At 35.4% G+C, this 26,355-nt stretch overlaps 1 protein-coding gene across 1 annotated transcript in view; it reads left to right on the top strand.

The window, feature by feature from the left end:
* The window catches only part of BRMS1L (BRMS1 like transcriptional repressor), a 30,048-nt gene that overhangs the window by 1,393 nt on the left and 2,300 nt on the right, over nt 1–26,355 (top strand). Inside the window, exons 2-9 of the mRNA XM_077769209.1 lie at nt 1,878–1,968; nt 7,247–7,374; nt 9,098–9,177; nt 21,330–21,426; nt 22,883–22,966; nt 23,874–23,938; nt 24,635–24,674; nt 25,139–25,265. Coding sequence (XP_077625335.1) covers nt 1,878–1,968; nt 7,247–7,374; nt 9,098–9,177; nt 21,330–21,426; nt 22,883–22,966; nt 23,874–23,938; nt 24,635–24,674; nt 25,139–25,265 — 712 coding nt within the window. The remainder of the gene's footprint in view (nt 1–1,877; nt 1,969–7,246; nt 7,375–9,097; nt 9,178–21,329; nt 21,427–22,882; nt 22,967–23,873; nt 23,939–24,634; nt 24,675–25,138; nt 25,266–26,355) is intronic.

Here is a 26,355-nt window from a genome sequence, read left to right as displayed (position 1 = left end):
AGAGGAAATCTTTTATGAATAGGGTGGCCAGAAAAAGGCTAGTTGAAGACGATGGGATTGCCTTAATTATCTTGAAAAATGGAAGAATTTGGATTGGGGTGATATATTAGCTTGAGACAAATGTAAGAAAAAGCGCAAAGGCTGCTGGTGTTTAAGGCTTATTCAAAAGAGGGAGAAACCAATTTTGTTGGGAGAAGGACTTGAGCTAGAAAACGAGAAGGAAGTATAGATGTGAAGGAATTAAAAAAAAAAAAGCACAAGACATGATTGGTGAATGCGAGTTTAGGAGTGAAGGTAAGAGAAAACCCCAGATACACGGAGATGGTGGTAGCAGGTGTAGAAATAGAAAAGTGAAAGATTTGAGATGAAGGTGGAAGATAGAGTATTTCAGATGTGTTGCTTTTGAGGTGCTGGTGGTATATGTAAGTCAAGAGTGTCAACTGACGATGGAAATGTGGCTTTGGAACCTGCTTGGGATAGGAAGCATAATTTGGAAGTCATCCGCATAGCTGTGAATGCAGGTGGGATTCAAAAGGGAGCAATATAGAGAAAGAACACCTAGGTTGTGTGTGAACACAGTTTCTAGATTTGTAAAACATTTTATCTCCAAGTGTTCTTTGTTTTTTTTTTGATGGGAGCTGAGGATCTCACAAAATGACATCTATTTGTTAAAATTTTCCTTCTCTGATTTCTTTGTTGACTGTTGTGAGTTTTCACTGATTCCTTCTCAGAAAATAATGGACAACTTAATTTGTGAAGAATGTAATAACTTGAACGATACGTCAGATTTTTTAAGCGCAAAGATACTATTTAAATAAATTATGCAGTTTTGCTTCTTGTGAAAGCATTTCTTTTCTGCCCTATGACTTTCATGTTAAACTTACACAGTTTTGTTCTTCTCAGACATTGGTACTGAGCAGGTCCTAAAGCTACAGAAAAAAACCTCTAGTATCCAGAGATACTGGGAAGTGAGTCATCTTGAGAGAGAAAGTTTTATTTAATTTAATTTAATTAATTAATTAATTTATTTATTACAAATAGTTTATTGTCAAGTTGAGAGACCAAGTTTTAAATAGCCAAGGAGTAAGCTATTAAGAACAGAAATAATTTTAATCTGTTTTAGGAAAGTTAAAAAAAAAATGAGCCCTGTAGTTTATTGGTGTATTTAACTCTTTCTTAGAGCTTGACCTTTATTTGGTGAAGATCGAGATGTAGATCATTTTACACTTCCCTTATTTTGAAGTGTTGAAATACAGGTGATGTAAAAATAGAAGATATGGACTATAGGAGAGAGCTGGTAATTAACAGTTGCTTTCCTTCAAAAGTTTGCTTGTTTTTCTTTTCATTTTCCTCTTTCTCACTTACTGACAGGAATTTGGAGAGAGGGAACAATGGGAATATGAGTAAGAGACCAACATATCCGGTGGTAAACAGAGATTAGTTTTTTATGTGATTGGCAAATCAGTCATGTAAGCAGTTCTGAAAGAATTCTGAAAGTGTTTTTGAGCAATGTTAACCCTTAATGGACATAATGGTTTTGGTGCCTTAAGTTCTGTTGAGTTGAAGGAAAATCAACCAAAAGTGGATTCATTACTTCATAGTAAAGCTCGATGTCAGTCCTTTAAAATGATTTTTAAATGAATAAAAATAAGAAGGTCTAGAGATTGTTATAGCTTTAACTCTCAATTGTATTTTAGGTTAAAACCTTTAGTGGAAATTATTTTGGATAAATGTTTATCTTCTCTTAAGGCTTAATATAGGCCTTGCATATCTAACTTCATATTACAGCTTTTTTCTTTAGCCATTTGAATTAATATTCAGATAATTTGGAACATAAAATTAAGTTTTTTCTTTGCTACTTGTCTTTTTATTAACAGAAATGGATGATGAAGACTGTGAAAGAAGAAGAATGGAATGTTTAGATGAAATGTCCAATCTAGAAAAACAGTTTACCGATCTCAAGGATCAGTAAGTAGTGATGTTAGAAGGTCATTATCACTGAATCCCAACCATGTCACATGTATACTAGAATAAGAGAAATTCTATTCACTGAAGTGTTTTCCTTTTTGTATTTTATGAGACTGATCTAAAAGAGGCTTCAACTATTGTTTGCCTGCTGAAGACCTCATTAACTAAACTGAGTATTTTCAGACAGGTTGGGGGTGTATAGTAAGAGTTCTATGTGGATATTGGTAATTAAAATGTTTTCCCTGGGTGGTTGGACCCTTGGTTCTAAACTGCTTCATTTATTTCTTTGTTAAATAACTGGATAAAGATAGCAGTTAAAAAATTTTAGAATAAGAGAATATTTCCCAAAAATGGCATAGTGATTTTTGTTTTAACCAACATTGGGTAATACATACATGTTTTCACATTAGTTTGCTTCTGGAAGCAACTCTGTAAGGTTGGCAGATGGCCTTATCTCCATTTTACCTGTGAGGAAATTGATGCTCAGAGGAGTGAAGTGATTTGCCTGTAGTTCGTCAGCAAGTGATAAAGTAAGTCAGGCCTTCTACCTCCTAGTACTATGACCTTCCTTCCACGAAGGCACATTACTTTGAAGGAAATACAGTGTAGTAGAAGGAGCATAGGCTCTGAATCCAGGTTTTCTTCGCAGATTAGAAAGGTATAATAGTAGCTATTTTATTGTGAACTGTTGGGATTGTATGAGCAGTAGGTGAAATTCTTAGTCTTGGCTGGCACATAGTGGTGCTTATTAGATACTGTTTTCTCCCTTCCTTCTTTATAATGCCAGAACTCTTATGAGAAGTCGGTTACACAAGAATGGGCCCCAGTGATTTGAGAGAACAGAATAGATGCAGATGCAGATTAAAAATAAAAAACCTTAAAGGTGAGCTTTTACTTCAGAACTTGCTGGCAAGGCAAGGTCATGGGGGTATAGTTACATATTAGGAATTGTAAATGAAAGACACTTTGAGAATATAGACACCCTAATTTATTCAGAAGCTGGCTCTTCAGTTCATTAATTCTTCATAATTTTGCTATTTATTCTTTTCTCCTACTTCTTTCCTGGAGGCCCAGAGAAGAGATGAAAGCGTATTTAATATCTGGAATTGCTAGACTAAAAGGGGTCAGATTTGTTTATCAAATGAATCCTGCTGTTTATGACATTTCTGGTCTTAACTTTCATTGGTATGAGAGGCGAACATATAAATGTTCCAGGCTAGTGCAACATATTGATATAAATAATCCAAAGTTTAAAATTTTGGCTTTAAAAAACATGGTATCCTTTTTTTATTCTAAAGGTTTACATTATTGATTTTAAATTTGAATTAATTTGGATCCCCAAGGGCTCCATTATTTGGACAACATGGAGAGTTAATCCAGGATCATTCTGGAAAAGAGGAAGCAAATTTGTATTTTTGTATTTAGCACGGTAATCCATGAATGAATAACTCTCATACAATTAAGATATACCTATTGAGCTTTTAAAGTGTATTTTATGGTTACCCAAGAAGTGACAGTTACTGTAAAGCTCTAGTATAATATACTACAAAGGAGAACTTTGCAGCTAGTCACTCTTTAAGCCTACTCTTGTTCATCTTGGGGCTGGCAGTTGCCTTGAATTTTGCATTTTCATGGCTTATTATGATACCAGCCATTTCTCCTTGCCCTCATTCATCTCAGAAACTATTAACAGTAGACCCATTCCACTATTAATAGGATTCTTTCTCAAGAAATTGGTTTCCAGGGTTGCCTGGGTGGCTCAGTTGGTTAAGTGTCTGACTTTGGCTCAGGTCATGATCTTCATGGTTCATGGGTTCAAGCCCTGCATCAGGCTCTCTACTGACAGCTAGGATGGAGCCTGTTTCAGATTTTCTCTCTCCCTCTCTCTCTCTCTCTCTTTTTCTCTCTCAAAAATAAACATAAAAAAAAGAAGAAGAAATTGGTATCCAGGAATGTGTTTTATAAAGAAATAATCTTTGCATCAGGTTTATAATTATCTCTTTTATTTTTATCTGCCCCAATTGCATTGTTGTTGTTTTTATTCTGTTGTACTGTGTATCTCTGTAAGGAGTCTCAAATCCTCTTTAGAAGAGGTGGGAGATATAATGATACAGTGATAACAACAACAACATCAGCAAGGTCTCCTGCTTCTCCTGTTCTAGCACCAGAGGGCATAATAGCCCTTGTTTCATAAGGCAGAAAATCCACCATTTGCTGTTTGGATATTAGTGGAAGGTTCTTCCACTTCCTTAAAAAAGAGGAACTTCCATCACCCAAATTTCCATGTATTTCAATGTTCAGTATCCAGTAAACATTAATTGGGCAGCTACTCTGAATAGTATTGTGGTTGCTGTTGAGGGACTCCTGATTCTTGCCTTTGGTGAGTTGATACTTGATTTTTTTTTTTTAATGTTTGTTTCTGAGAGAGAGACAGCATGAGCAGGGGAGGGTCAGAGAAAGAGGGAGACACAGAATCTGAAACAGGCTCCAGGCTCTGAGCTAGCTGTCAGCACAGAGCCTGACGCTGGGCTCAAACCCATGAACCGTGAGATCAGCTTCAACCTGAGCTGAAGTCGGATGCTTAGCCAACTGAGCCACCCAGGCACCCCTGTACTTGGATTTTAAGGTTGTTGAAATGATACTGATTTTGAGGAATCTATTCTTTTAAAAGGGTGGTTAATTGAATATTGTTAATTCACATATACTCTTCATTCAGGACCTTTCACCACCTATTCAGGATACCTTATCGATAGTTTGAGTATGATGTTTTTCAGGTACAGTCATCATTTGTATTGAGTTTTTAACATTTTGCCTAAAGTTGTGCTCATGATTTCAAAGACTGTAACTATCATGTTGTAGCTTTTTGACTTTGCACATTCGTTTATCATTGTATTTTGACTTTTAGAAACATTTAACCCAGAGATGATAATGTATTATTTTGGCAGTTAACTCCGATAATTTTTCCATTTTTGTTTAAAAAAATATTTGTTGTGGGGCGCCTGGGTGGCTTAGTTGGTTAAGCGTCCGACTTTCGCTTAGGTCATGATCTCCCGGTTCGTGGGTTCAAGCCCTGCGTCGGGCTCTGTGCTGACTGCCAGCTCAGACCCTGGAGCCTGTTTCAGTCTGTGACTTCCTCTCTCTCTGGCCCTCCCCTGCTCACACTGTCTCTCTCTCTCTCCTAGAAATAAGTAAAACATTAAAAAAATTTTTTTTAAAAATATTTGTTGTATTAACACTCAAACTTGCTCGATTCCTTCAGAATCATATAAATTTTTATGCTAATTATAATGGTCAATTATAGACACTCAGTGTTGATTTTCTTTTTTTTTTTTTTTAAGTTTCTATTTTAATTCCAATTAATGCATAGTGTTATTTTAGTTTCAGGTGCCCAACATAGTGATTCAACAATTTCTTACATCCCCTGGTGCTCATGACAGGGACACTCCTTGATCCCTGTCACCTATTTAACCCATCCTCCCAGCCCCCTCCCTGATTGTCTTATTGTATTGACTTATATTTTCTTTATTTTTTTAAGTTTATTTATTGATTTTTGAGAGAGTGTGTACAAGTGTGCATAAGCATGCATGATTGCAAGTGGGGGAGGGGCAGAGAGAAGGGGTGAGAGAATCCCAAGCAGACTCAGCACGGGGCTCAGTCTGATGAACTGTGAGATCACGATTGAGCTGAAATCAAGGGTTGGATGCTTAACTGACTAACCCACCCACGTGCCCCTGGTTTATATTTTTAAGAGGAAAGATAATGTTGTATGAGAGCCAGGTATTGTAATGTTTTCAAAAGCCAACTGCTAATTATACTAACACCTACAAGCATAATCAGTGGTTTCTTTTAGAAGTTACTCCATGCCATTATTGTGACATATTATGACACATTCTTCACCTTTGATAAAGTAATGAATGTCAATAAAAAAAAAAGAATTTACAAAGTGATCTTAAATTGTTAATCTGCTTTGAAATTTTTAGGATATCTATGAAATGCACAAAGCCACTTTAAAAGTGCCTTTTGTAAAGAATGACAATGTAGATATCTTCCTGTCAAAAAGAGTTAGTCCTAGGAGCGCCTTGGGTGGCTCATTTGGATGAGCATCCAACTTCAGCTCAGGTCATGGTCTCATGGTACGTGGGTTTGAGCTCCATGTCGGGCTCTGTGCTGACAGCTAGCTCAGAGTCTGGAGCCTGTTTTGATGTGTCTCCCTCTCTCTCTGACCCTCCCCTGCTCATGCTGTCTCTCTCTCAAAAATAAATAAAACATTTAAAAAAAGATTAAAAAAAGAGTTCTATCCTGCAGGATTATTGCCAAAAATAAGCATTGAGTCATCTGAAGCACTTTGTCATTGATAACCAAGGTGAAGTTAATGGTATGACAGCTGGAAAATTAGGGTATTTGTATGTAAACTCATAAACACAGCCACAGGGGTCTCTGGCCCCATTTTTCATTTCTGCATCCACTGAGCAATCATTTTGTTATACTTCTTCATTTGCAGTTCAGACAAACTGGGTATGCCAGGACACAAGTTCTGTAGCCATTGGTTTTTACCTTCAGCACTCTACTTCCTATTCGTGCTTTTAAAAAACCAAGTTGGCTAAATACCGACTCTTTTTCAGGAAAGGTAGAGAGAAGCCACAGAATTATTTATTTTGACAACTAGTAATGTTTATATCTAAATTATTCAAAATGGTTTCTTTTAATTATTTTAAACGTTTATTTATTTTTGAGAGAGAGAGAGAGAGAGACAGAGCTTGATCCAGGGGAGAGGCAGAGAGAGACAGACACACAGAATCTGAAGCAGGCTCCGGATTCTGAGCTGTCAGCACAGAGCCTGATCCGGGGTTCAAACTCACGAACTGTGAAATCATGACCTGAGCTGAAGTCAGATGCTTAACCAACCTAGCCACGCAGGTGCCCCGATTTCTCGTTTCTTTTAAAAGTGTTTAAATGACCTTTTCTCCTAGAATTGATTTATTGTTCTGCAGTTAAAACAAAACCAAACATCTAGAGTGCCAAAAATTAGTAGCTTAGATGTATTTTCTGTACTGTGAATTAATCATTAAAGAATGATGTATCTAAAAAACAATCTACTTTGTGATTATGTGCATAAAGTCAAGTAATGTAACTGAGTTTTTCACTTAAGATCAAGACAAATATTTTGATAGGTTATTAGAGTATGAATGCTATTAGGAAGAGATAATGTTTAAAAATGGTAAATTGTTAGCCTTTGTTGGGCTTTTAAAATTAATATTTTAATTTTTGCTTTGTTAAGACTTTATAAAGAACGATTAAGTCAGGTGGATGCAAAACTACAAGAAGTCATAGCTGGAAAAGCACCAGAATATTTGGAACCACTGGCAACTTTACAAGAAAATATGCAAATTCGTACAAAGGTAGCAGGTAGGAAAGTGAAACATCTTTTCCATATAGTAGAATATCAACTCTGCACTAGATTTAAAAGGTGTTTGTCAAGTGAGTGTTTCTTGTTAGTGAAATCACAAATATATTTACAGCGAACAGAGCATTTCACTCAATTAGCCCACAGTTATTTATTAAATGTCTCTTGCATCCCTTTGCTACCATGGGGGATCAGATTGCTAGAAATGTTGAGAGGATACTTCCACATGTGAAACAATTAGAGACATGATACTTTTATTAAGAGCAACTGTTAGTATTTCAGTTTAATTTCCTGTTACATAAATTTAGATTCAATTGAATACTCTAGTACTTTTCATCTATAAGAATGAAAAGGATTTTTTTATTTATAAAACCAATGACAAAATGTTTGATCAGGACGTTATAGCATAGGAAATTAGTCTTCAACTCTGTAATTTAATGATAATTTATTATTTTGATAAGTTTGGTCACTCATTTGTGGCTGTGAATAAATGAAAATATACTATACTTGTATGGTTAAATTTCAGCCTTTTGTTAGTAATTGGGATCCAGCCTCAGAATTGTGTCCTAGCACTCATGACTGTATCTATTTGAAGATCACTTATGTTTCTTCGTAGTTAGACTAAAACTGAATTTTAACTAATGGAGATGCTGACTTTTTTCTCTTTGGGAGACACTGATTGATCCTACTGTACCTATTATGTAATACCTAAGGCATTAGGTTCTTTTTGTATTAAATCTATTTTAAACCAAATTTTATTCTTGAATGCTTAATATTGAATATGTAGATGATATGATACTTGCTATTTTTGCATATTGGCTTACCACACCCTGAGAAGTTAACAAGTCCTTAATTTTTTTTGACATTCTAAAAGAACTAAGTGAGAATTACTGGATGTTTAGGAAATATTACTTGAGTCAGCTATTCACTTTTCTGCCATGTACAAAAAATAGTGTGTATGTAAATGTGTGGCGGATGGCATAGTTCCAGATACCTGTCCCATGCCTTTAACTGCACAAGAAAGAATCACATTTCTAGGGTCAACTATGGGACTGAGTTTGGTATATATATATATCCAGAGCCTTTGTTTTACGTTTTTGTGATTGTGTATTTGCACACCGTGTTGCCTGTTTTATACTATTGCATTGTAGCTCGAAGTTAAACTCTCTTGAGCATCCATTCTCTGGAAAAGTCAGGAGCACTGAAGTGTCGTATCGGTTTATACCTTTGGTTGTATCAGTTTATACATCAAATCTTTTTGGAAAGTTTGGACTCTGAAAGTAAATAATAGTTAAAAAAAAATAGTAGTTTTGTTTGTTCTGGTATCCACTTGTTACTTTGAGAATATATGGTTAATGAAACCAGAATTATTGACTATTTCCATTATGGTCCTGAGTGATTACTTTTCATAGGAAAGGAATTTTATTTTCATTTTGATCATTCTCTATCAAACATTTTAGGAGTATTCTTTAGAAGAATGGAGTAAGAACTAAAATTTGCAGTGTAGTTTCTTTCTAGCTCTTGAATTCTTAATTCTCTAGTCTGCTTTGATATGTACTTTAACTGAGCCTTTTTATTTTCAGTTTTTTAATGATTAAGTTAGAATGACTTGTCAGTTTATTCCTGATTCATCTTATAAAATACAGTTGGACAGAATTCCTGTAGGGTAGTGATAACGAAACTCATGAATGCTAACGTAATCAGAGTTATTGTGTTTGGTTGCAGGAATCTATAGAGAACTCTGCTTAGAATCTGTAAAGAACAAATATGAATGTGAAATTCAAGCCTCTCGCCAGCATTGTGAGGTACTGTTATTTTACTTAACTTTTAATCTAATTTCAACCCTTCAAGTCTTTGAGTATGGTATATAAAGTAATAAGTGAAACAAAAGTAAGTTGTACTTCAGTTTATCACTGCATGATTTTTTCTTTTAAATACGACTGCAGCAGAAGCTGTATTGTAAATAGGACACAAAGAACGGATCATAGAAAAGAACAAAGGGAGATAATTTTAGAAGTTTTGCAACTGTTACCTTAAAAAGACTTTGTAATGATCATGTCATTTGGCATTGCTGTAAATATTAGTGCAATTAGCATATGTAATATTCAAGTTTAGACTAAAAAAGTATGTATCTGGTGGCACAGTTAGAATGTTAGGCTTATTAATTTGACACTCTAGATCTATTTCTATATCTTAGGACAGAATTCTCTATGGGGAAAAATAGATGTATTTTTTTCTCTGGAGAAAATCTCTTTGGATAGTGTTTAAAACCTAGTGCTCATTTTTCAGATAACTTTTCATATAACCTAGATAAGATAAATACACTAGTAGAAGTAAGATAACAAATTGTGTAATCATTCTTATCTTTGTTATTTTATTCTATCTTTGTAATAAATTATTGAAATATTAAGAGCAGAGAGATATAAAAATGATGAAATATTGTTTCAGTTTCATTTTCTTTTCTTCTTTTCTTTTTTCTTTCTTTCTTTTTTTTTTTTTTTTTTATGAGAGAGAGTGAGTGTGTGAGCCAGGGAGGGACAGAGAGAGAGGGAGACACAGAATCCCAAGGAGGCTCCCAGCTCTGAGCTGTCAGCACAGAGCCCGATGTGGGGCTCAAACCAATGAGCTGTGAAAACGTGACCTGAGCCAAAGTCAGACACTTAACCAACTGAGCCACCCAGGGGCCCTCATTTCCTTGATTACAGCTGAGATGAAACATCTTTTTGATGTTTACTGACTGTTCGGATTTGTTTTCCTAAGAAGTGCATTGTTCATATCTTTTGCCTTTATGTTGGGCTGTTAATGTTTTCTTCATCAACTATAGAGGTTCTTTATATATTCTGGATATAAATGCTTTGCAAATATTTTTACCCAGGCAATGGAATCTCTTTTCGCTCTTTTTGATAACTTGGTGAATAAAAGTTTTACATTTTAATGTAGCTGAATTTATCATTTTTTCTTTATGATATGTGCTTTTTATGTCTTCCCCATTTTGAGGTAACAAGTGTATTTTCTTTTTAAAGGTTGATGTTTTGTTTTTTAACATTTAGATTGCTAGACTACCTCTAATTTTTGCATGTGGTATAAACTATGGATCTAATTTTTTTTTGGATATGGATAGGTAATGTTGACACTGTTTATTCCATACTCCGTTGTTTTACCATGAATCAACAATTCCATCTTTTTTCTCCATCTTTTTAAAATTTTCTTATGTTTTAATTTTATTATTGAGACAGAAACAGAGCATGAGTGGGGGAGGGACAGAGAGAGAAAGAGAGGGAGACACAGAACCCCAAGCAGGCTCCAGGCTCTGAGCTGTCAGCACAGAGCCCCGTATGGGGTTCGAACCCATGAACCATGAGATCATGACCTGAGCTGAAGTCGGATGCTCAATTGACTGAGCCACCAAGACGCCCCTTCCCATCTTTTTTATATTAAAAGTCCACTTATGTGCCAGTGTCTTTCTGTTTTTTTTATGTTTATTTATTAATTTGGGGGGGAGGGTGGGGCATCGAGAAAGAGAAGGAGAGAGAAAGAATCCCAAGCAGACTTTAGACTGTTAGCACAGAGCCCAGCATAGGGCGGCTTGATCTCACAGACTGTGAGATCATGACCTGAGCTGAAACAAGAGTCAGATACTTAACCCACTGAGTCACCCAGGCGCCCCTGTTTATAGCCATTTTAATTTGTTTCATTTGTCTGATTGACTGCTTCTGCATGGTAGCATAATACCTTGCTTTTAGTCTAGTAAGTCTTGATAGCTCAATAAACTGATAATTTTGCCTTGTTCTTCTTACACTTGTTTTTGTTAAAAGTTCTTGTTTTTGTTTAGTAACATCTTTTAAAAATTTACTTTTTATTTCTTGCTGCTGTATGAAAAATAATTTTGTATATTGATATTATATCCAACCTTATCTACCTCTCTTAATTCTAATAATTTAATTACAAGCTCTTATTATTTTCCATGTGAATAGTAATGTCATTTGTGAATAATGGCAGTTCATTTCTTCTATTCTGATCTTCCTCTTACTATGTTTACTTGTCTTAGTGGCACTGATAGAACATCATAAAATAGAAGTAGTGAAAGCAGATTGTGGTTGTGTTCCTGATTTTAAGGGAGTGCTTGTTATGATTTTTCAAAAAGTATGATATTTACTCTTGGGTTTTGATAAATACTCTTTTTATCAAGTTAAGGAAATTTACTATTTTTGTTTTCTAAAAATTTTTTTTACCATGAATAGTTATTATATTTTATTAAATGCTTTGTCTATATCTATTGAATTAGTCATGTTTTTTTGCTCTTAATGTATTTTTAATGTTAAACCATCCTTGGATTCCTGGAATAATTATTTTTACTGCGGATTACCAGGTTCAATTTGTTAATTTGTTGAGAAGCTTCATTTCTAGAAGCTTCATTTCTATGTTTATCCATGAGACTCCATTTTAAGTCTGTACTATCCTTGATTTGATCTTGAGATCAAGTTGATCAAGTTAGGAATATCCCATATTTTTCTCTTCCATAGAAATATGTATGAAAGATTGCATTCATCAGTTCTATGAGTGCTTAGTACATCTTGTCTTTATATATTTTTAAACAACCTTATACTTATAGAAAAATTGCAAGAAAGTTACAAAAGAACTTTTCTGATGAACCTGAGAATGAGTTGGCAACATGATGCACCATCACCCCTGAATACGACAAATGAGGGACGTTCTCTTGTATAACGATACTATAATCACAATCAGGAAATGTACATTGACACGTTACTACCGTCTAAGCCTCAGACCCCATGTAAGTTTAAGCCGTTGTCTCAACAGCACCCTTTAGAGCAAAGAGATCCAGTTCAGGATCCCTTGTCTTTGTCTTTGCATTTACTTGTCAAGTGTTGTTTCCTTCTATGTGGAACAATTCTTCAGTTTTTCTTTGACTTTCATGATCTTTATAAATTTGATAATTTCAGTCCAGTTATTATATAGAATGTCAAGTTTGAATTGGTCTGCTTTTTCTTCATGATTAGAGTTGGGTTTTGTCTCTCAGTAAGAATATCACAATAGTAATGTGTTTTTCTCAATGAATTCTATTAGGCAGCACACAATTTTGATATGTACCATTATTGGTGATGTACACTTTGATCACTTGATATAAGTGGTGTCTTGCAGGTTTCTCTAAGTAAACTTATTTTTTTCACATTGTGATTAATAAGTATTTTGGGGAGAAATACTTTGAAACTGTGCGAATATCTTATTCCTCATAACACTTTCAATTCATTTATTTATGTAAGTATGGACTTATTGTAATGTTATCTTTTGTCTGCTTCATCTTTCAATACTAAAGGAAGTGTGTTAGAATTCTCTGTGTGATGGTGGATTTATTAATACCTCCTTTATTTTTTTAATTATTATTTGTTTTCTTCTTTATGTCCTAAGAAAATCCACATGATGTTCTTTTCACAATAAAGTCATTCACCATTTCAGATCTGGAGGCCAAAGGTACTGATAATGAGATGCCCCACAATGCATGTCCACTATCGTGGATTCCTTTGATCAAAAAGGATGGTACAGCCCTGGAGACTGAATGCTCATGATTCCAGAGCTCCCAGCTGAAACTTATCTCCTGTGGAATTTCTTTTATCTTTTTCTTCTTAAAAAAAAGTTTTTTAACTGGTTAAGAACGCTTAACATGAGATCTACCCTCTTAACAAATACTAAGTGTGTAATACAATATTTTTAACTATTGGCACACTTCTGCACAACAGACCTCTAGAACTTAATCATTATGTATTAACTGAAACTTTATACCCATTGAACAGCAACTATCCATTTCCCTTTCCCCCTAGCCTTTGGCAACCCCCATTCTACTCTCTGCTACTGTATGTTTGACTAGTTTGTATATCTTATATAAGTGGTATCATGAAATACCTGTCCATATGTGACTGGCTTATTTAATTTACATTTTATCCTCAGGGTTCATCCATGTTGTAGTACATGGCAGGATTTACTAATTTTTTTTTTAAATGGTTATCTTTTGAGAGAGAGAGAGTATGAGCAGAGGAGAGACAGAGAGAAAGAAGGAGAGAGAGAGAGAGAGAATCCCAAAATGGCTTCATGCTATCAGTGCAGAGCCAGATGTGGGTCTCCATCTCCAGACCTGTGAAATCATGATCTGAGCCAAGATCAAGAGTCAGATGCCTAACTGACTGAGCCATCCAGGCGCCCCTGGATGTTCTAATTTTTTAAAGACTGAATAATACTTAATTGTATGTATATATCATATTTTCTTTACCCATTCATCCTTCAGTGTACATTTAGGTTGTTTTCTATATCTTGGCCCATCGTGAATAGTGCTGAAATGAACACGGGAGTGCAAATCTCTTTGAGATCCTGATTTCAGTTTTTCGGGGGGATTTACTCAGAAGTAGAATTGCTGGATCATTTAGTTCTATTTTTAATTTTTTAGGGAACTTCCATACTGTTCTTCATAGTGACCACACTATTTTATAATTCCACCACTTGTGCACAGGGCTCCCGTTTCTCCATATCTAATAGGTGTGAAGTGATAGCACACTGATTTTAATGTGCATTTTTCTGATGATTAATGATGTTGAGCGTCTTTTCATGTATTTCTTGGCAATTTGTATGTCTTCTTTGGAGAAAGGTCTATTCAAGTTTTATAGTTTATACATTTAAATTTTTAATCTGTTTTGAACTTATTTTTGTGTATGCTGTAAAGTAAGGGTCAGATTTCATTCTTTTGCCTGTGACTGTCCAGTTTTTTCAATACTACCATTTGTTGAAGAGACTATCCCGTCTCTGTTATGTATTCTTTGCATGCTTGTTGAAGATTAGGTGACCATGTCTGCATGGGTTTATTTCTGACCTCTTTTCCATTGGTCTATATGCCTGTCCTTATGTCAGTACTATACTCTTTTAATTACTGTAGCTTTGTAATATATTTTGAAATTAGGAAATGTGAGGCCTCAGTTTGTTTTTCTTCAGATTGTTTTGGCTATTTGGGGTGTGTGTGTGGGGGGGGTTCCATATTAATTTTAGCCTTTTTTCTATTTCTGTAAAAAAAAAAAAATTCCATTGAGATTTTGATAGAGATTGCATTGAATTTGTGAATCACTTTCAGTATGGACTTTTTAACAATATTAAGTCTTCCAATCCAGGAACATGGAAGATCTTGATTTATTTGTGTTTCTTTTATCAGTGTTTGTTAGTTTTTAATATACAAGTCTTTCATTTCCTTAGTTTATTCTTAAGTATTTTGCTCTTTTTTATGCTATTGTAAATGGCGTATGTTAATTTCTCATATGTTTATATATCTACCAATTTATTTTAGAATAATTTTTATATCTTTTAATAAGTTTAACATTTTATCCTTTTTAAAAGCACTTTACTCTGTAACAGTGATCTTTGCCTCAAAGTCTGTTTTGCCTGATAATTAAAATAGCTACTGTAGTTTTCTTTGGCCTGGCATTTACCGGATAAAAGGGTTTTTTTCCTCCAGTATTTTTATGGCCTATATTTTAGTCGTGTTATTTGTAAATAAAGAGCTCATGTGTTGATTTAAGAATTATTTTAACTGTCCCTGTCTATTAACTGGTAAATTTAGTCCAATTATATTTGTAGTGATTATTTGATATTTATACCAACCTATTTTATATTTTCTATATTTTCTGCTTTATCCTTTTTTATTCTTCTCTGACCTTTCCTGGATGTATGTGATTTATTGAGTTTTAAAAATTGTTATCATACATTTATACACTCTGTTTCTATATTTTAATGATTAGCTTAAATTTTTACCATGTATATCTACATTAGAATCAAATATTAATAACTCTGTCCTCCTCTTGAATTATAAAGGACACTTGAACTCTCTAATTCTAGTTACTTCTCCCAAAGTACAAGTTATAATTTTCAGTACTTTAGTTCCATTTTGCTTTTTAACCCTTCAAATGAAGCATTAATTTGATCTCATGGATTTAGTTGACTTAGTTCTTTTTAGGTTTATGCATATTTTACTAGTTTATTTTGCTCAGGTTTTGAGTTGCAACCCCTCCTTGGATATTCATTCTTTGCTTCTTGAAGAACATCCTAACATTTCTTCACTGAGAGTCCTTTAGTGGTAAGTTCAGTTTTTATTTGTCCAAAATTGGTTTATTGTAATGATTCTGGAAGGACAGTTCAGGGGTATAAAACATTGTAGGATGACAATTATTTCTTCTTAACATTTTTAGGGTTTTACTTTCCACAGTCTGCTTAGAAGTCCCATTTTAGATAACTTTAATTATTTCCTTCCTTTTACTAGTTACTTTTAAGCCTTTTTTTTTGCTGTGCTTCAGTTCCTTTACTGTGTGTCTCCACAGAGATTATTTTTCTCTCCTTATGTGGATTTGTTGTGCTTTCTGAATCTAAGAATTTGTTTTCCATTCATTCTGGAAATTTCTCAGATATTAGTCTTCTGGTATTGCCTTTCTTTCATTTTCAGTATATTCAGTATATCATCTGAAGTTCTTCAGAGTCTATTTCTGCTGTGCTTTTTTTTTTTTTTTTTAAATTTCTGACAAATCTCACAGCTTATTTCCTTGTTTCATAATTCTGGATTATAGCAGGCTTTATTGTTAGGAATTCTGTGAGCCTTAGAGAATGTAGTTCTTCAGTTAGTACCTGCTTTTTGTTGTTTGAACTAGGCATCCTGGTGTGCAAACAGCACATGACTGCTTTAATTCTTTGACTTGGAATTTCCTAGAAGATGCAGGCAATCTATATTTGAATCTCAGATATGTAGAGGTCAGGCCTAAGATGACATAGTTTCTGGAAAAACCTCTTTTCCATTTATTGCCTGACACAGATGAATTTTTCTCAGGCGAATCTTTTCTAGTCTGCCTTTTCTTTGAAGGTATAACCCTTCAGAGCTATGCAAGAATCCTGTTTATTGTGTCTCTGCTTTGCTTAGGCCCGAAATCTTTTCCCCAAACAGCCAATAAAAACCATGCCTCTAGGTTATTGACACCAGTAAATACCCTCAAGGAAACCGTAGGTTCAATACCAGGCCAGCATGCTGGTTTTCAGCTGTTTATTTTTGGTCCTTGGGGATATCTCTTACTTTTTTAAGATCTTAACTATACCTTTAAAAAGATGTTTGTGGTATTTTATTTAGAATATATAGGTTGGGAGGTTTTGTTTGTTTTTTAATTTTTTTGTTTTTGTTTTGACACCATCTCGTCTATTATTTTGTCAGAAATAAAAGTCAACAAGGTGTCTTCAAGTAATATTTATTACATAGACAAATACATTGATATTCTAAATGGCCTATTTACTTATATAATTAATACTCACCAGTAGTTCAAAGGCATTTTATACAGAGGAAATAAAGGCTGGAAGGAAACTTAAGAGTATTATGTATTTTATATTCACCCTCATTTTAATCCTTACCACACCTTATGGAATAGGAATTACCTTGATTTTATGAACGGGGCTCAAAGAGGTTAAGTAATTTGCTTGGGGTCATACAGTTAGCAGAACCAGGATTGAAATCCTTTGATCTTTCTAGTCATTCTTGCAATTTACCATTGAATCTGAACTTTGTTATCGAGGGCTTTTTATCTGCTTTTAGTTCTGCATTTGGCTCATATAGAAATAACTGAGAGGCAGGAGAAGTGAGAAGAAGGGAGACACACTTCGAGTTGTCAAAATAAGTTTGATTAGCAGCAGGTAGAAAGAGGGGCCTGGACCAGAGACTAGACATGCTCACATGGGTATGTGTATGGAGAGCATGCCAGATAACCACAGAGGCGATCAAGGCAGCAGATGGTTTGTGTCCAAATAAAGAAGGAGATCACATTCACAGAGTACTACAGTGTGCCAGACACTGGGACAGGTGGTGATGCTTTTTTTAGGTTATCTCATTTAAGCCTCCCCATGGAGCTGGAGATGAGTGTTAAGATCAACAGCAGGTGGTAGCAAGGTCTCAGGCCCTGAGTGTTCAGGGTTAGGATTCTAGTTCTTGAGAAGATTGAGCCTCTTTAGGGCTCTGACTTTGGTTATCTATTTACTTGTTTTTCCTGATTATAACATTAATAGTACTAAGAAAACTTGAGAAATACTTCTAAAGGAGGAATGCAGTGAACTACAGTCTGTCAAGCAGTGGAAATCTGTTAATAAGTATGTGCATTCTTGTATAATTGTTTTTCATATTGCTGGTATGACTATATATACTATTTTGTATCCTAGCTTTTTTATAGGCAGCATTTTATGAGAATTTCTCTACAGCTCTAAATACTTTTAAACATTTGTTTTTAGCAGATAATGTGCGTACATATTTCCGAAGGCGCGGGCTTCTAATGAAACACAGCAGCCCCCTCTCCCATCTCTGAATTCTAGCAGCAGTTATCTCTTTTAGTTACTGCTTCTGGAATTTGCCCTTATGTTTCTAAATAGTATCAGTTTTAGATATTATCTATTGGTGTCCTATTATGAAAGCTGAAGAGTCCATAATAGTTTCCCTCATCTCATTATTCTCATACTTTTATGTCTCAATTTTTGTTTTTGTTGTAACTATAAATATTGTTTGTTGATCCAAGAGTTATTGTGTTCAAACTTCCCTCCTTGTACAACTCTGTTCATAGCCTCAGAATTAATAATTGCTTCATTTACTTTTATTTGTCAATCTTTCTCAGAGCTCTAGCAGATCTATGAAAGTCCCCCTAATGCTATTTTCCATGTGATCAAATGTATCAGATAATCCATGAGGAGCATCCCCTTGACCCCTAAGTTCCCTGGCCTCCTGCTCCATCCTACACCTCCTTCACGTGCTTTCTAGGCTCTTCATGGGGCGTGTCTTCACCACCACCCTAGAAATTCCCTTTACGTCTATCCCTCTAGATCTCATTCTCATTTTCATTTGGCTAGAGTGGCTTCTTGGGAAAAGGTGTATAGGAGTAAGTTTTTTGAGACCTCTTGTACTGATTATCCATTGCTTTATAACAAATTACTCTAAAACTTAGTGACTTAAAACAATAAACATTTATTATTTCACAGTGTCTGTGGCTGGGAATTTGGGAACAGCTTAGCTGGTTGGTTCTGGCTCAAGGAGTCCCATAAAGTTGCAGGAAGTAGGTCAGCCAGCGAACCAGTTACCTGAGGACTTGACTGGAGGCTGGAGGATCTGCTTCCAAGGTGACTCACTCACAAGGCTGGCAGGTTCTTGCTGGGTTTTGGTTGGAAGCCTTAGTCCTCTGGGTCTCTCCAAAGGCTGCCTGAGAGCCCCCATGACCTGGTGACTGGCATCTCTCAGAGCGAGTGATCCAAGAGACAAGACTGAAGCGACGCTGTTTTTTATGACCTAGATCACTACCATGTTCTATCCATTAGAAGTGAGTCACTAACTCCTATCCATGTTCAAAGGGAAGAAGTATAGGTGTGGAGATTGGCGGGGTATGGAATCTTGAAGCCAAATATGTAATAAGTACTTAAAAAAAGCTATATTACCTGTTGAACAAAGAAGTGTCTACAGGCACCAAAGCAAGGGAATTTCTAGATGCCCTCTAGCTGCTTCTTTAATGACTTCTTTTCCACCTCAGGAAAGTCTTGTGAGGGCTGGGGATAAGGGAGAGAGGGACAAAGAAATTAGACTGAGAATAGATTCAAGGCACTTCTATTTGTACACTTTAAACTTAACCTAGGGACGCCTGGGTGGCTCATTTGGTTGAGCATCTGACTTTAGCTCAGGTCATGATCTCGTGCTTGTGGGTTCAATCCCCATGTTGGGCCCTGTGCTGACAGCTCAGAGCCTGGAGCCTGCTTCTGATTCTGTCTCCCTCTCTCTCTGCCCCTCCCCTGCTCATGCTCTGTCTCTCTCTGTCTCTCAAAAAATAAAATGTTAAAAAAAATTTTTTTAACTGTAATTTATAATATCTTTAGAGATGCCTTCAAAGCGTCAAACATTTCAGGCCCATTGTGGTGGTGGTTTTGTTTTTTGTTTTTATAAAGAATGATTAGTGGACTTATTTTAGAATTTTTGCTTGGCCTAGAGCAAGTTTACCAATAGAAAGGAAAGAGACTGCACCAGATAAACTTTCATATTCTTAACAGTCTTATCACTTTCATTCTGCATTTAGAGCCTTCTTTGTTTGGAGAATCTGGATCTATTTATAGCTGTCACACTATCTTGACTGTGGCTGGGGCCTGCTCTCCCTTTTTCTCTGATATATATCATTTCTCAGTGTTTGTACCACAATGTAGATAAGTCTGGAATACTTCATAACACTTTATCAAAGGCAGGGGAAACAACTAAAAGGAAGTAAGCTTAGAGAGCAGCCTGGAAGATTTTTCATATGAGACCTAGTTTTAGTCTTCTTCAGTTTTGCTTTCTCTAGCTCCTGGCTAGCCTCAAATTGACAAAAGCCATCTTCTCTCTACCACTCAGGAGAATCTTTAAGCATGTGTAGACTCTAAATTTCAAACCCGGAAGAGAGGATAGCTTCACACTGGCAGTGCTGCCAAATGGGTGTGGCTTGTGCCTTCCACAAGAAAGCTTATTTATCTTTCAGTAGTCTCTAAAGGAAGGTCATAGCTCTGTCCCAGCAGCCTGCTATCCCTGCTAGACTACACATGCGGTGGGTGGCATGGGAATCTGTCAGAAGCTTTTATATAACAAGTCTGTGTTGTACTTATGTACTTTTTATGGCTTTTAATATAAGGGATATGGTGTTTTATAATTAAAAGAACAATGGGCTGGAACTAGTAGACCTGGGTTCTAGTCTGATTTGCCAGTAAATAGTCTTTTAGCAAGTCACTCAGTCTTTCTATAGTTTTGTCGAGCGACCTGGATATAGTCTATAGTTTTATGATTTTGACTATAATTAGATTATTTAAAATTTTTTTTTTTTAGTGTTTTATTTATTTCTAGGGGAGAGAGAGAGAGAGAGAGAGAGAGAGCGTGAGGAGGNTATCCCTGCTAGACTACACATGCGGTGGGTGGCATGGGAATCTGTCAGAAGCTTTTATATAACAAGTCTGTGTTGTACTTATGTACTTTTTATGGCTTTTAATATAAGGGATATGGTGTTTTATAATTAAAAGAACAATGGGCTGGAACTAGTAGACCTGGGTTCTAGTCTGATTTGCCAGTAAATAGTCTTTTAGCAAGTCACTCAGTCTTTCTATAGTTTTGTCGAGCGACCTGGATATAGTCTATAGTTTTATGATTTTGACTATAATTAGATTATTTAAAATTTTTTTTTTTTAGTGTTTTATTTATTTCTAGGGGAGAGAGAGAGAGAGAGAGAGAGACAGCGTGAGCAGGGGAGGATCAGAGAGAGAGGAAATCACAGACTCTGAAACAGGCTCCAGGCTCTGAGCTGGCAGTCAGCATAGAGCCCGACATGGGGCTCGAACCCACAAACCGCGAGATCATGACCTAAGCGAAAGTCGGACGCTTAACCGGCTAAGCCACCCAGGCACCCCTATAATTAGATTATTTTAAATGATTATAGAATTCGTACTTGAATCTCTTTGTGATACAGTAGTCTATTTTAATATGTTGAGATATTAGTGAGGAATAAAGGCCTAATTGTTGTGGCAGTGAGAAAAATATCCATTTTATAATGATATGCTTTATAGGACAGGCTCTCCATTGTACGGACAGGTAGGACCTGCTTATACTTAAAAGAGGCTGTGGGAGCTTACTAGTTGTTTATAAACATTTACCTCCATACACATATAAACTTAGATGTTCTTAAACAGTGTAGTTGTTTGTGTTTAAATCTGTATTTAGAGTCTATACTTTCTGGTTTTATTTCTTTCATGCATTTGGTATTTTGTCTTTAAAGGTTTTAAGTTAGCAAACAAAAGCATCATGTGTTAAAGTACTTTAAGAGTAATAAGTTAGTACTCACAGTTAAGATGGACTGATTTTTTTATTTCTACCTCTGCATAATCTATTTTTTTTCAGAGTGAAAAGCTTTTGTTATATGATACAGTCCAGAGTGAACTGGAGGAGAAGATAAGAAGGCTTGAAGAGGATAGGCACAGCATTGATATTACCTCAGGTGGGGGCAGCTGGGTGCCTCAGTCAGTTAAATGTCCAACTCTTTTTTTTTTTTTTTTTTTAATTTATTTCTGAGAGGAGAGAGAGAGAGACAGTGTGAGCAGGGGAGGGTCATAGAGAGAGGGAGACAAAGAATCTGCAGCAGGCTCCAGGCTTTGAGCTAGCTGTCAGCACAGAGCCCAGCGCGGGGCTCAAACCCACGAACTGTGAGATCATGACCTGAGCCGAAGTTGGACGCTTAACCGACTGAGCCACCCAGACGCCCCATTTAAATGTCCAACTCTTGATGTCAGCAGGTCATGGTCTCATAGTCAGTCATGAGATTGAGCCCACATTGTGCGGGCTTGGAGCCAGCTTGGAATTCTCTCTCCCTCCACTCTGTCTCCCACTCACATGTGCTCATGAGTGTATGCTCTCTAAAACAAAGAAGAATTACCTCAAGTAATGGGAATGATGTGGTGTGATATGTGTGATATTTACTTTAAGTGACACTGAACCTGTGGCTTACTGGAGTGTCTCATAATATCCTAGTCTCCTAATATAAATGTTATGTGAATGAAGTGTCCTAATGAGAGGGGAAAGGGGGAGATTTCTCAAGAACTTGGTAGGTTTGTGATTGTTGCTTTGATTTGAATTCGTATTTCAGAAAGACAGAAAATGGAGCACATGAAAAGTGGCAAAAGAAAAATATGACAGGAACTATAGAAGTAAGAATAGTAACTATAAGAATAATAAAAATATTATAATATATGAATAGTATTGAAAGACAACTACAGCATACGTTCCTCCCTCTAAATCTTTCAAGATCAGGTGGAAGGAATAAAAACCTTTTCTTTATGGTGAGAAACAAACTAGATAGAAATTACAGGGAGGTAGATTTTTGTCTGAGAAAAAGGAAAAACCCCTTAATAATTAGATCAGTCCAGTGAGAAACTGGTATTTTCAGGGCTATTATGGAAAGGCTTTCTACAGTGGGTTGAAGATGTATTGGGTTATCCTACATTTCTTGTATGTATATTACTTTACCTCTTAGAAATTTGATTTCTCGGGAGGCACAATGGATTCAGATGAGCCCCTATCCTTAGTAGTTGGGTGAATATGAGTGACAGTTACTTTAGTTTTTTTAAATCAGTCTTCTCATCTATAAAATCATAATAATAGGAATACCTGTCTCAGAGATAGCTTTAGATGAGGATTAGATGAGACAATGCATGTAATAATGTATCTTTAACAAAGTACCTGACCTGTGGTTCATCAGTTATTAGTTATTAAGTGCCAAGTTGATTTTTTACTTTAATAAAGGCCAAGGAAATTTTATAAATATATAGCTGCTCATGAAATCATATAGTCACATATACATACTACCAATGAAGTTTTGCTACCATGAAATTACATAGCCTTTTCCCTGACTTTGATCTCCAGAAATCAGTTAATACTTAATTTCATTTACTTCCCAGAGCTGTGGAATGATGAGCTTCAGTCAAGAAAAAAGAGGAAGGATCCTTTCAGTCCTGACAAAAAGAAGCCAGTTGTTGTTTCAGATATCCTTTTCTAAAATTTTTTTTTTTGCCTTGGTGTACATTTTTGCATTGTGCATACCTTTGTAATTTTTATTAGTATACACTGACTTTAGTTACATGATCCTGTAATAGGCAAAAGATAACTTATACAACTGATTGAAGGTAGAAGGATATAGTTTAGGATTAAGAAGGGTAGGGAGGAAGTAGAAGTTTATCCATGATCTCAGCTTTGAAAGTTAATATGGCTTTGTAGTTCACAAAGGCTTTGATGCGAACCAGCTCTTGAGTATATAGCATGATTGCTTAATTCAGATGTTTATTTTTTTTAATTTTTTTTTTTACCATTATAAATTTACTTTATTTTTTTTTACTGAAAAGTGAACATGTTAGGCATTTGCTTTTATTTTTTTTGTTTTTTGTGTTTTTTTTTGTTTTTTTTTTTTACAAATAGTTTATTGTCAAATTAGTTTCCACATAACACTCAGTGCTCATCCCCACAAGTGTCCTCCTCCATGCCCATCCCTCCTCCCCCCTCAAATGTTTATTTTTTAACACTTTCAATGTTTCTGAAATTGGAGTGTCTTTAAATTAAAATAATATATGCTTTCGATTTTGGTGTTCCCTGTGGTACCCTCCCCTAACCCCACTGCCTTTTCCCATTCCCACCTCAAAATAGTGATTAGGTTGGTGGTGTATCTTACAGTCAATGATATCAAAGAACTAAGAGAATGTGGTTTATAGCATCTGAAGTTTTGGAATATATTTGTCCTGGTACTAAGTTTTTTGGAGAATAATTTGAAGTCAGAATTCAGCATGCCAAAGGATTATGTCCAGAAATCACTGTTCTAATTCTCTGAAAAATAGAAGTTTGGAAATATAATTCAAAGTGTGAAATTCTTAACAGTTAAACTGACCTTGACTTTTCCACGTCCATATATAGTTTATATGCTACAAGATCTTGATATTCTTGAAGACTGGACAACAATTAGGAAGGTATGATTAAAGAGCAATGGAATACAAGTATCTTCTTATAGTCTTCTTAAGATTCTGTGGTTTTTCACTAATACATCAAATATTATTTTTAATATGCTATACTTTGCAACATTCTCTTAATGGCAATTAATACTAATACAGATAACTGTGGATTGCGAGAATATTTTGAGAGAGACAGGTCAGCAATTTGATTGTATTTTTTCCTATAGTAATGTAATTAATAATTTATGCGAAAGTACAGAAAAGCATTTATGTAGGTTGCCCAAAAATAATAAATAACCTTTCTGTGCGTAGTCCTTAGCCCAGTTCTGGCTCACTGAAGGTGCTCAATAAATACCTGATGAATAAATTCAAAGTGAATATTTGAACTTTATTGTATGCCTTGCATTCTGCCATTAAACATTCAAGAATTACAGGGTTTTTTGTGCTTGTTTGAAGGTGGAGACTTATTTTTCTTATTAGCTTTTTCCATTTGCAGAAACTTCTTAGTTGAGAGAGATCAATTCAGATATTGATAAAACTTCGAGGATAAGACCTCTATGGTCTTCGACATTAACAATTTATTAGAGGAGCTGAAGATTACATTTCACTGTTAGTTATTTGAGGTCGTGAGTAGTGTTATATACATTAAATAGATCCCAAAATATACTTTCCATCTATAAACTCAGTCAGTGTCTTTCTTCTTTTTTTAATTAGGCAATGGCTACACTGGGTCCACACAGAGTGAAGACAGAACGTAAGTCATTTAACCTAAGTTTAGGGATCTCTTCTATGGAGACTTATTGGATCAGGGCTCTTAAGTCATCCACATAATAAAGAGCTCCCCCCATCTGTTGTTTCATTTCATTACTGAACACTACTCTTGGAATTGTGATATCTTAAATCCTACTTAAAATTGGCACTGATAATCGATAATGTAACTGTTTCCCCTTATTCTGGCACATGTCTAGTTCACCGATGATTCTTTCATACCTTGCATACCTTCATTTTTTAGTTATATTAAGTTAAACTTAGTTCTATAAGAAATGTAAGAAATTAAATTCTCTTATTTCTATTAGATTTAAGCTTAATACCTAAGAACTATTTTTTAGTGTTTTTTCACCTATATGCATGGATTGGTGTTACTTCTTTAATGTTCTGCATTTTAGTTCTTCTGACAGTGTCTTATTAACGTAACAGTTTTTGAACTGATCCCTTTAGCACCTGTGAAACTGGAAAAACATCTGCACAGTGCTAGATCTGAAGAAGGAAGATTATATTATGATGGTGAATGGTATATACGTGGACAAACAATATGTATTGATAAAAAAGATGAATGTCCTACAAGGTAAAAACTATCATTTCACTGTTGCTCAGTATTAGAATTTACAACATTATTGTCAATAAGTATTTGCCCCCTCTGTAGTACATTCATAATGCACCAGTTATTTGCCTGTGGATCCTTCCTTTCTCCTGGCATAGGATTTGTTTAGCATGTGTGTTAACACCAGTGTTAATATTTATATACCAGTGTCACCTATTAAGTTCTTGAGCACAAGCATTAACACAAGAGAAAATGTTTGGAATTATTTAGCCAGGTAAGTGGTCTTATTTGTTAGTTATTATAGTAGACAAATTCTTAGGATTTTAATATTATGATCTTCAAATCAGACCATTACAAGTTTTTGGTGGACATATTAATCCTTAACTTTTTTTGGGTGTGTTACAGTATTTTGGACACCAAGCATGTGTATCAGTTAGAGAGGAAAGTAATGGAAAGTTAGTGAAAACCTAAAGAGTAACAGTGATTACAGTATAACTTGAAAACTGAAAGCTACCTTTTAAAAACCTCAGTCTGGGGGTGCCTGGATGGCTCAGTCGGTTAAGCGTCTGACTTCAGCTCTGGTCATCATCTCATAGCTTGTGAGTTTGAGCCCCACGTCGGGTTCTGTGCTGACAGCTCGGAGCCTAGAGCATGCTTCGGATTCTGTGTCTCCCTCTGTCTCTGCCCCTCCCCCGCTCACACTGTCTCTCTCTCTCTCTCTCTGAAAAATAAACAATAAAAATAAGATAAAAAACTCAATCTAGTTTAAGTAAGGTTTATGTTTATATAATTATATAGCCTTCTAAGTTTTTTTATTTTTTTAAGTCATCTTTACAACCAATGTGGGGCTCAAACCCACAACTCTGAGATCAAGAGTCACATACTCCACTGACTGAGCCAGCCAGGCATCCCTATAGCCTTCTAAGTTTTATCTGGTAGCTTTTGGAAACTATTAATGCTAATTACTGCTTTTGTTCCTTCAGTGGTTTAGGATTTAATTCTCAGAGTGGTAGCCTTCTACAGTAAGAAGGTGTCTTTTTCTAGGTATGATTGGTAAATGAAGTGTTTGTATGTAGTGAAGAACACTCATTTTCGAAATATGGTGGTTTTACTT

Source organism: Crocuta crocuta, unplaced genomic scaffold, assembly GCF_008692635.1.
Source record: "Crocuta crocuta isolate KB4526 unplaced genomic scaffold, BGI_CrCroc_1.0 scaffold65, whole genome shotgun sequence".
Classification (NCBI taxonomy): domain Eukaryota; kingdom Metazoa; phylum Chordata; class Mammalia; order Carnivora; family Hyaenidae; genus Crocuta; species Crocuta crocuta.
The sequence above is the reverse complement of the archived record's forward strand: the minus strand, read 5'-3'. Positions and strand labels throughout refer to the sequence as shown.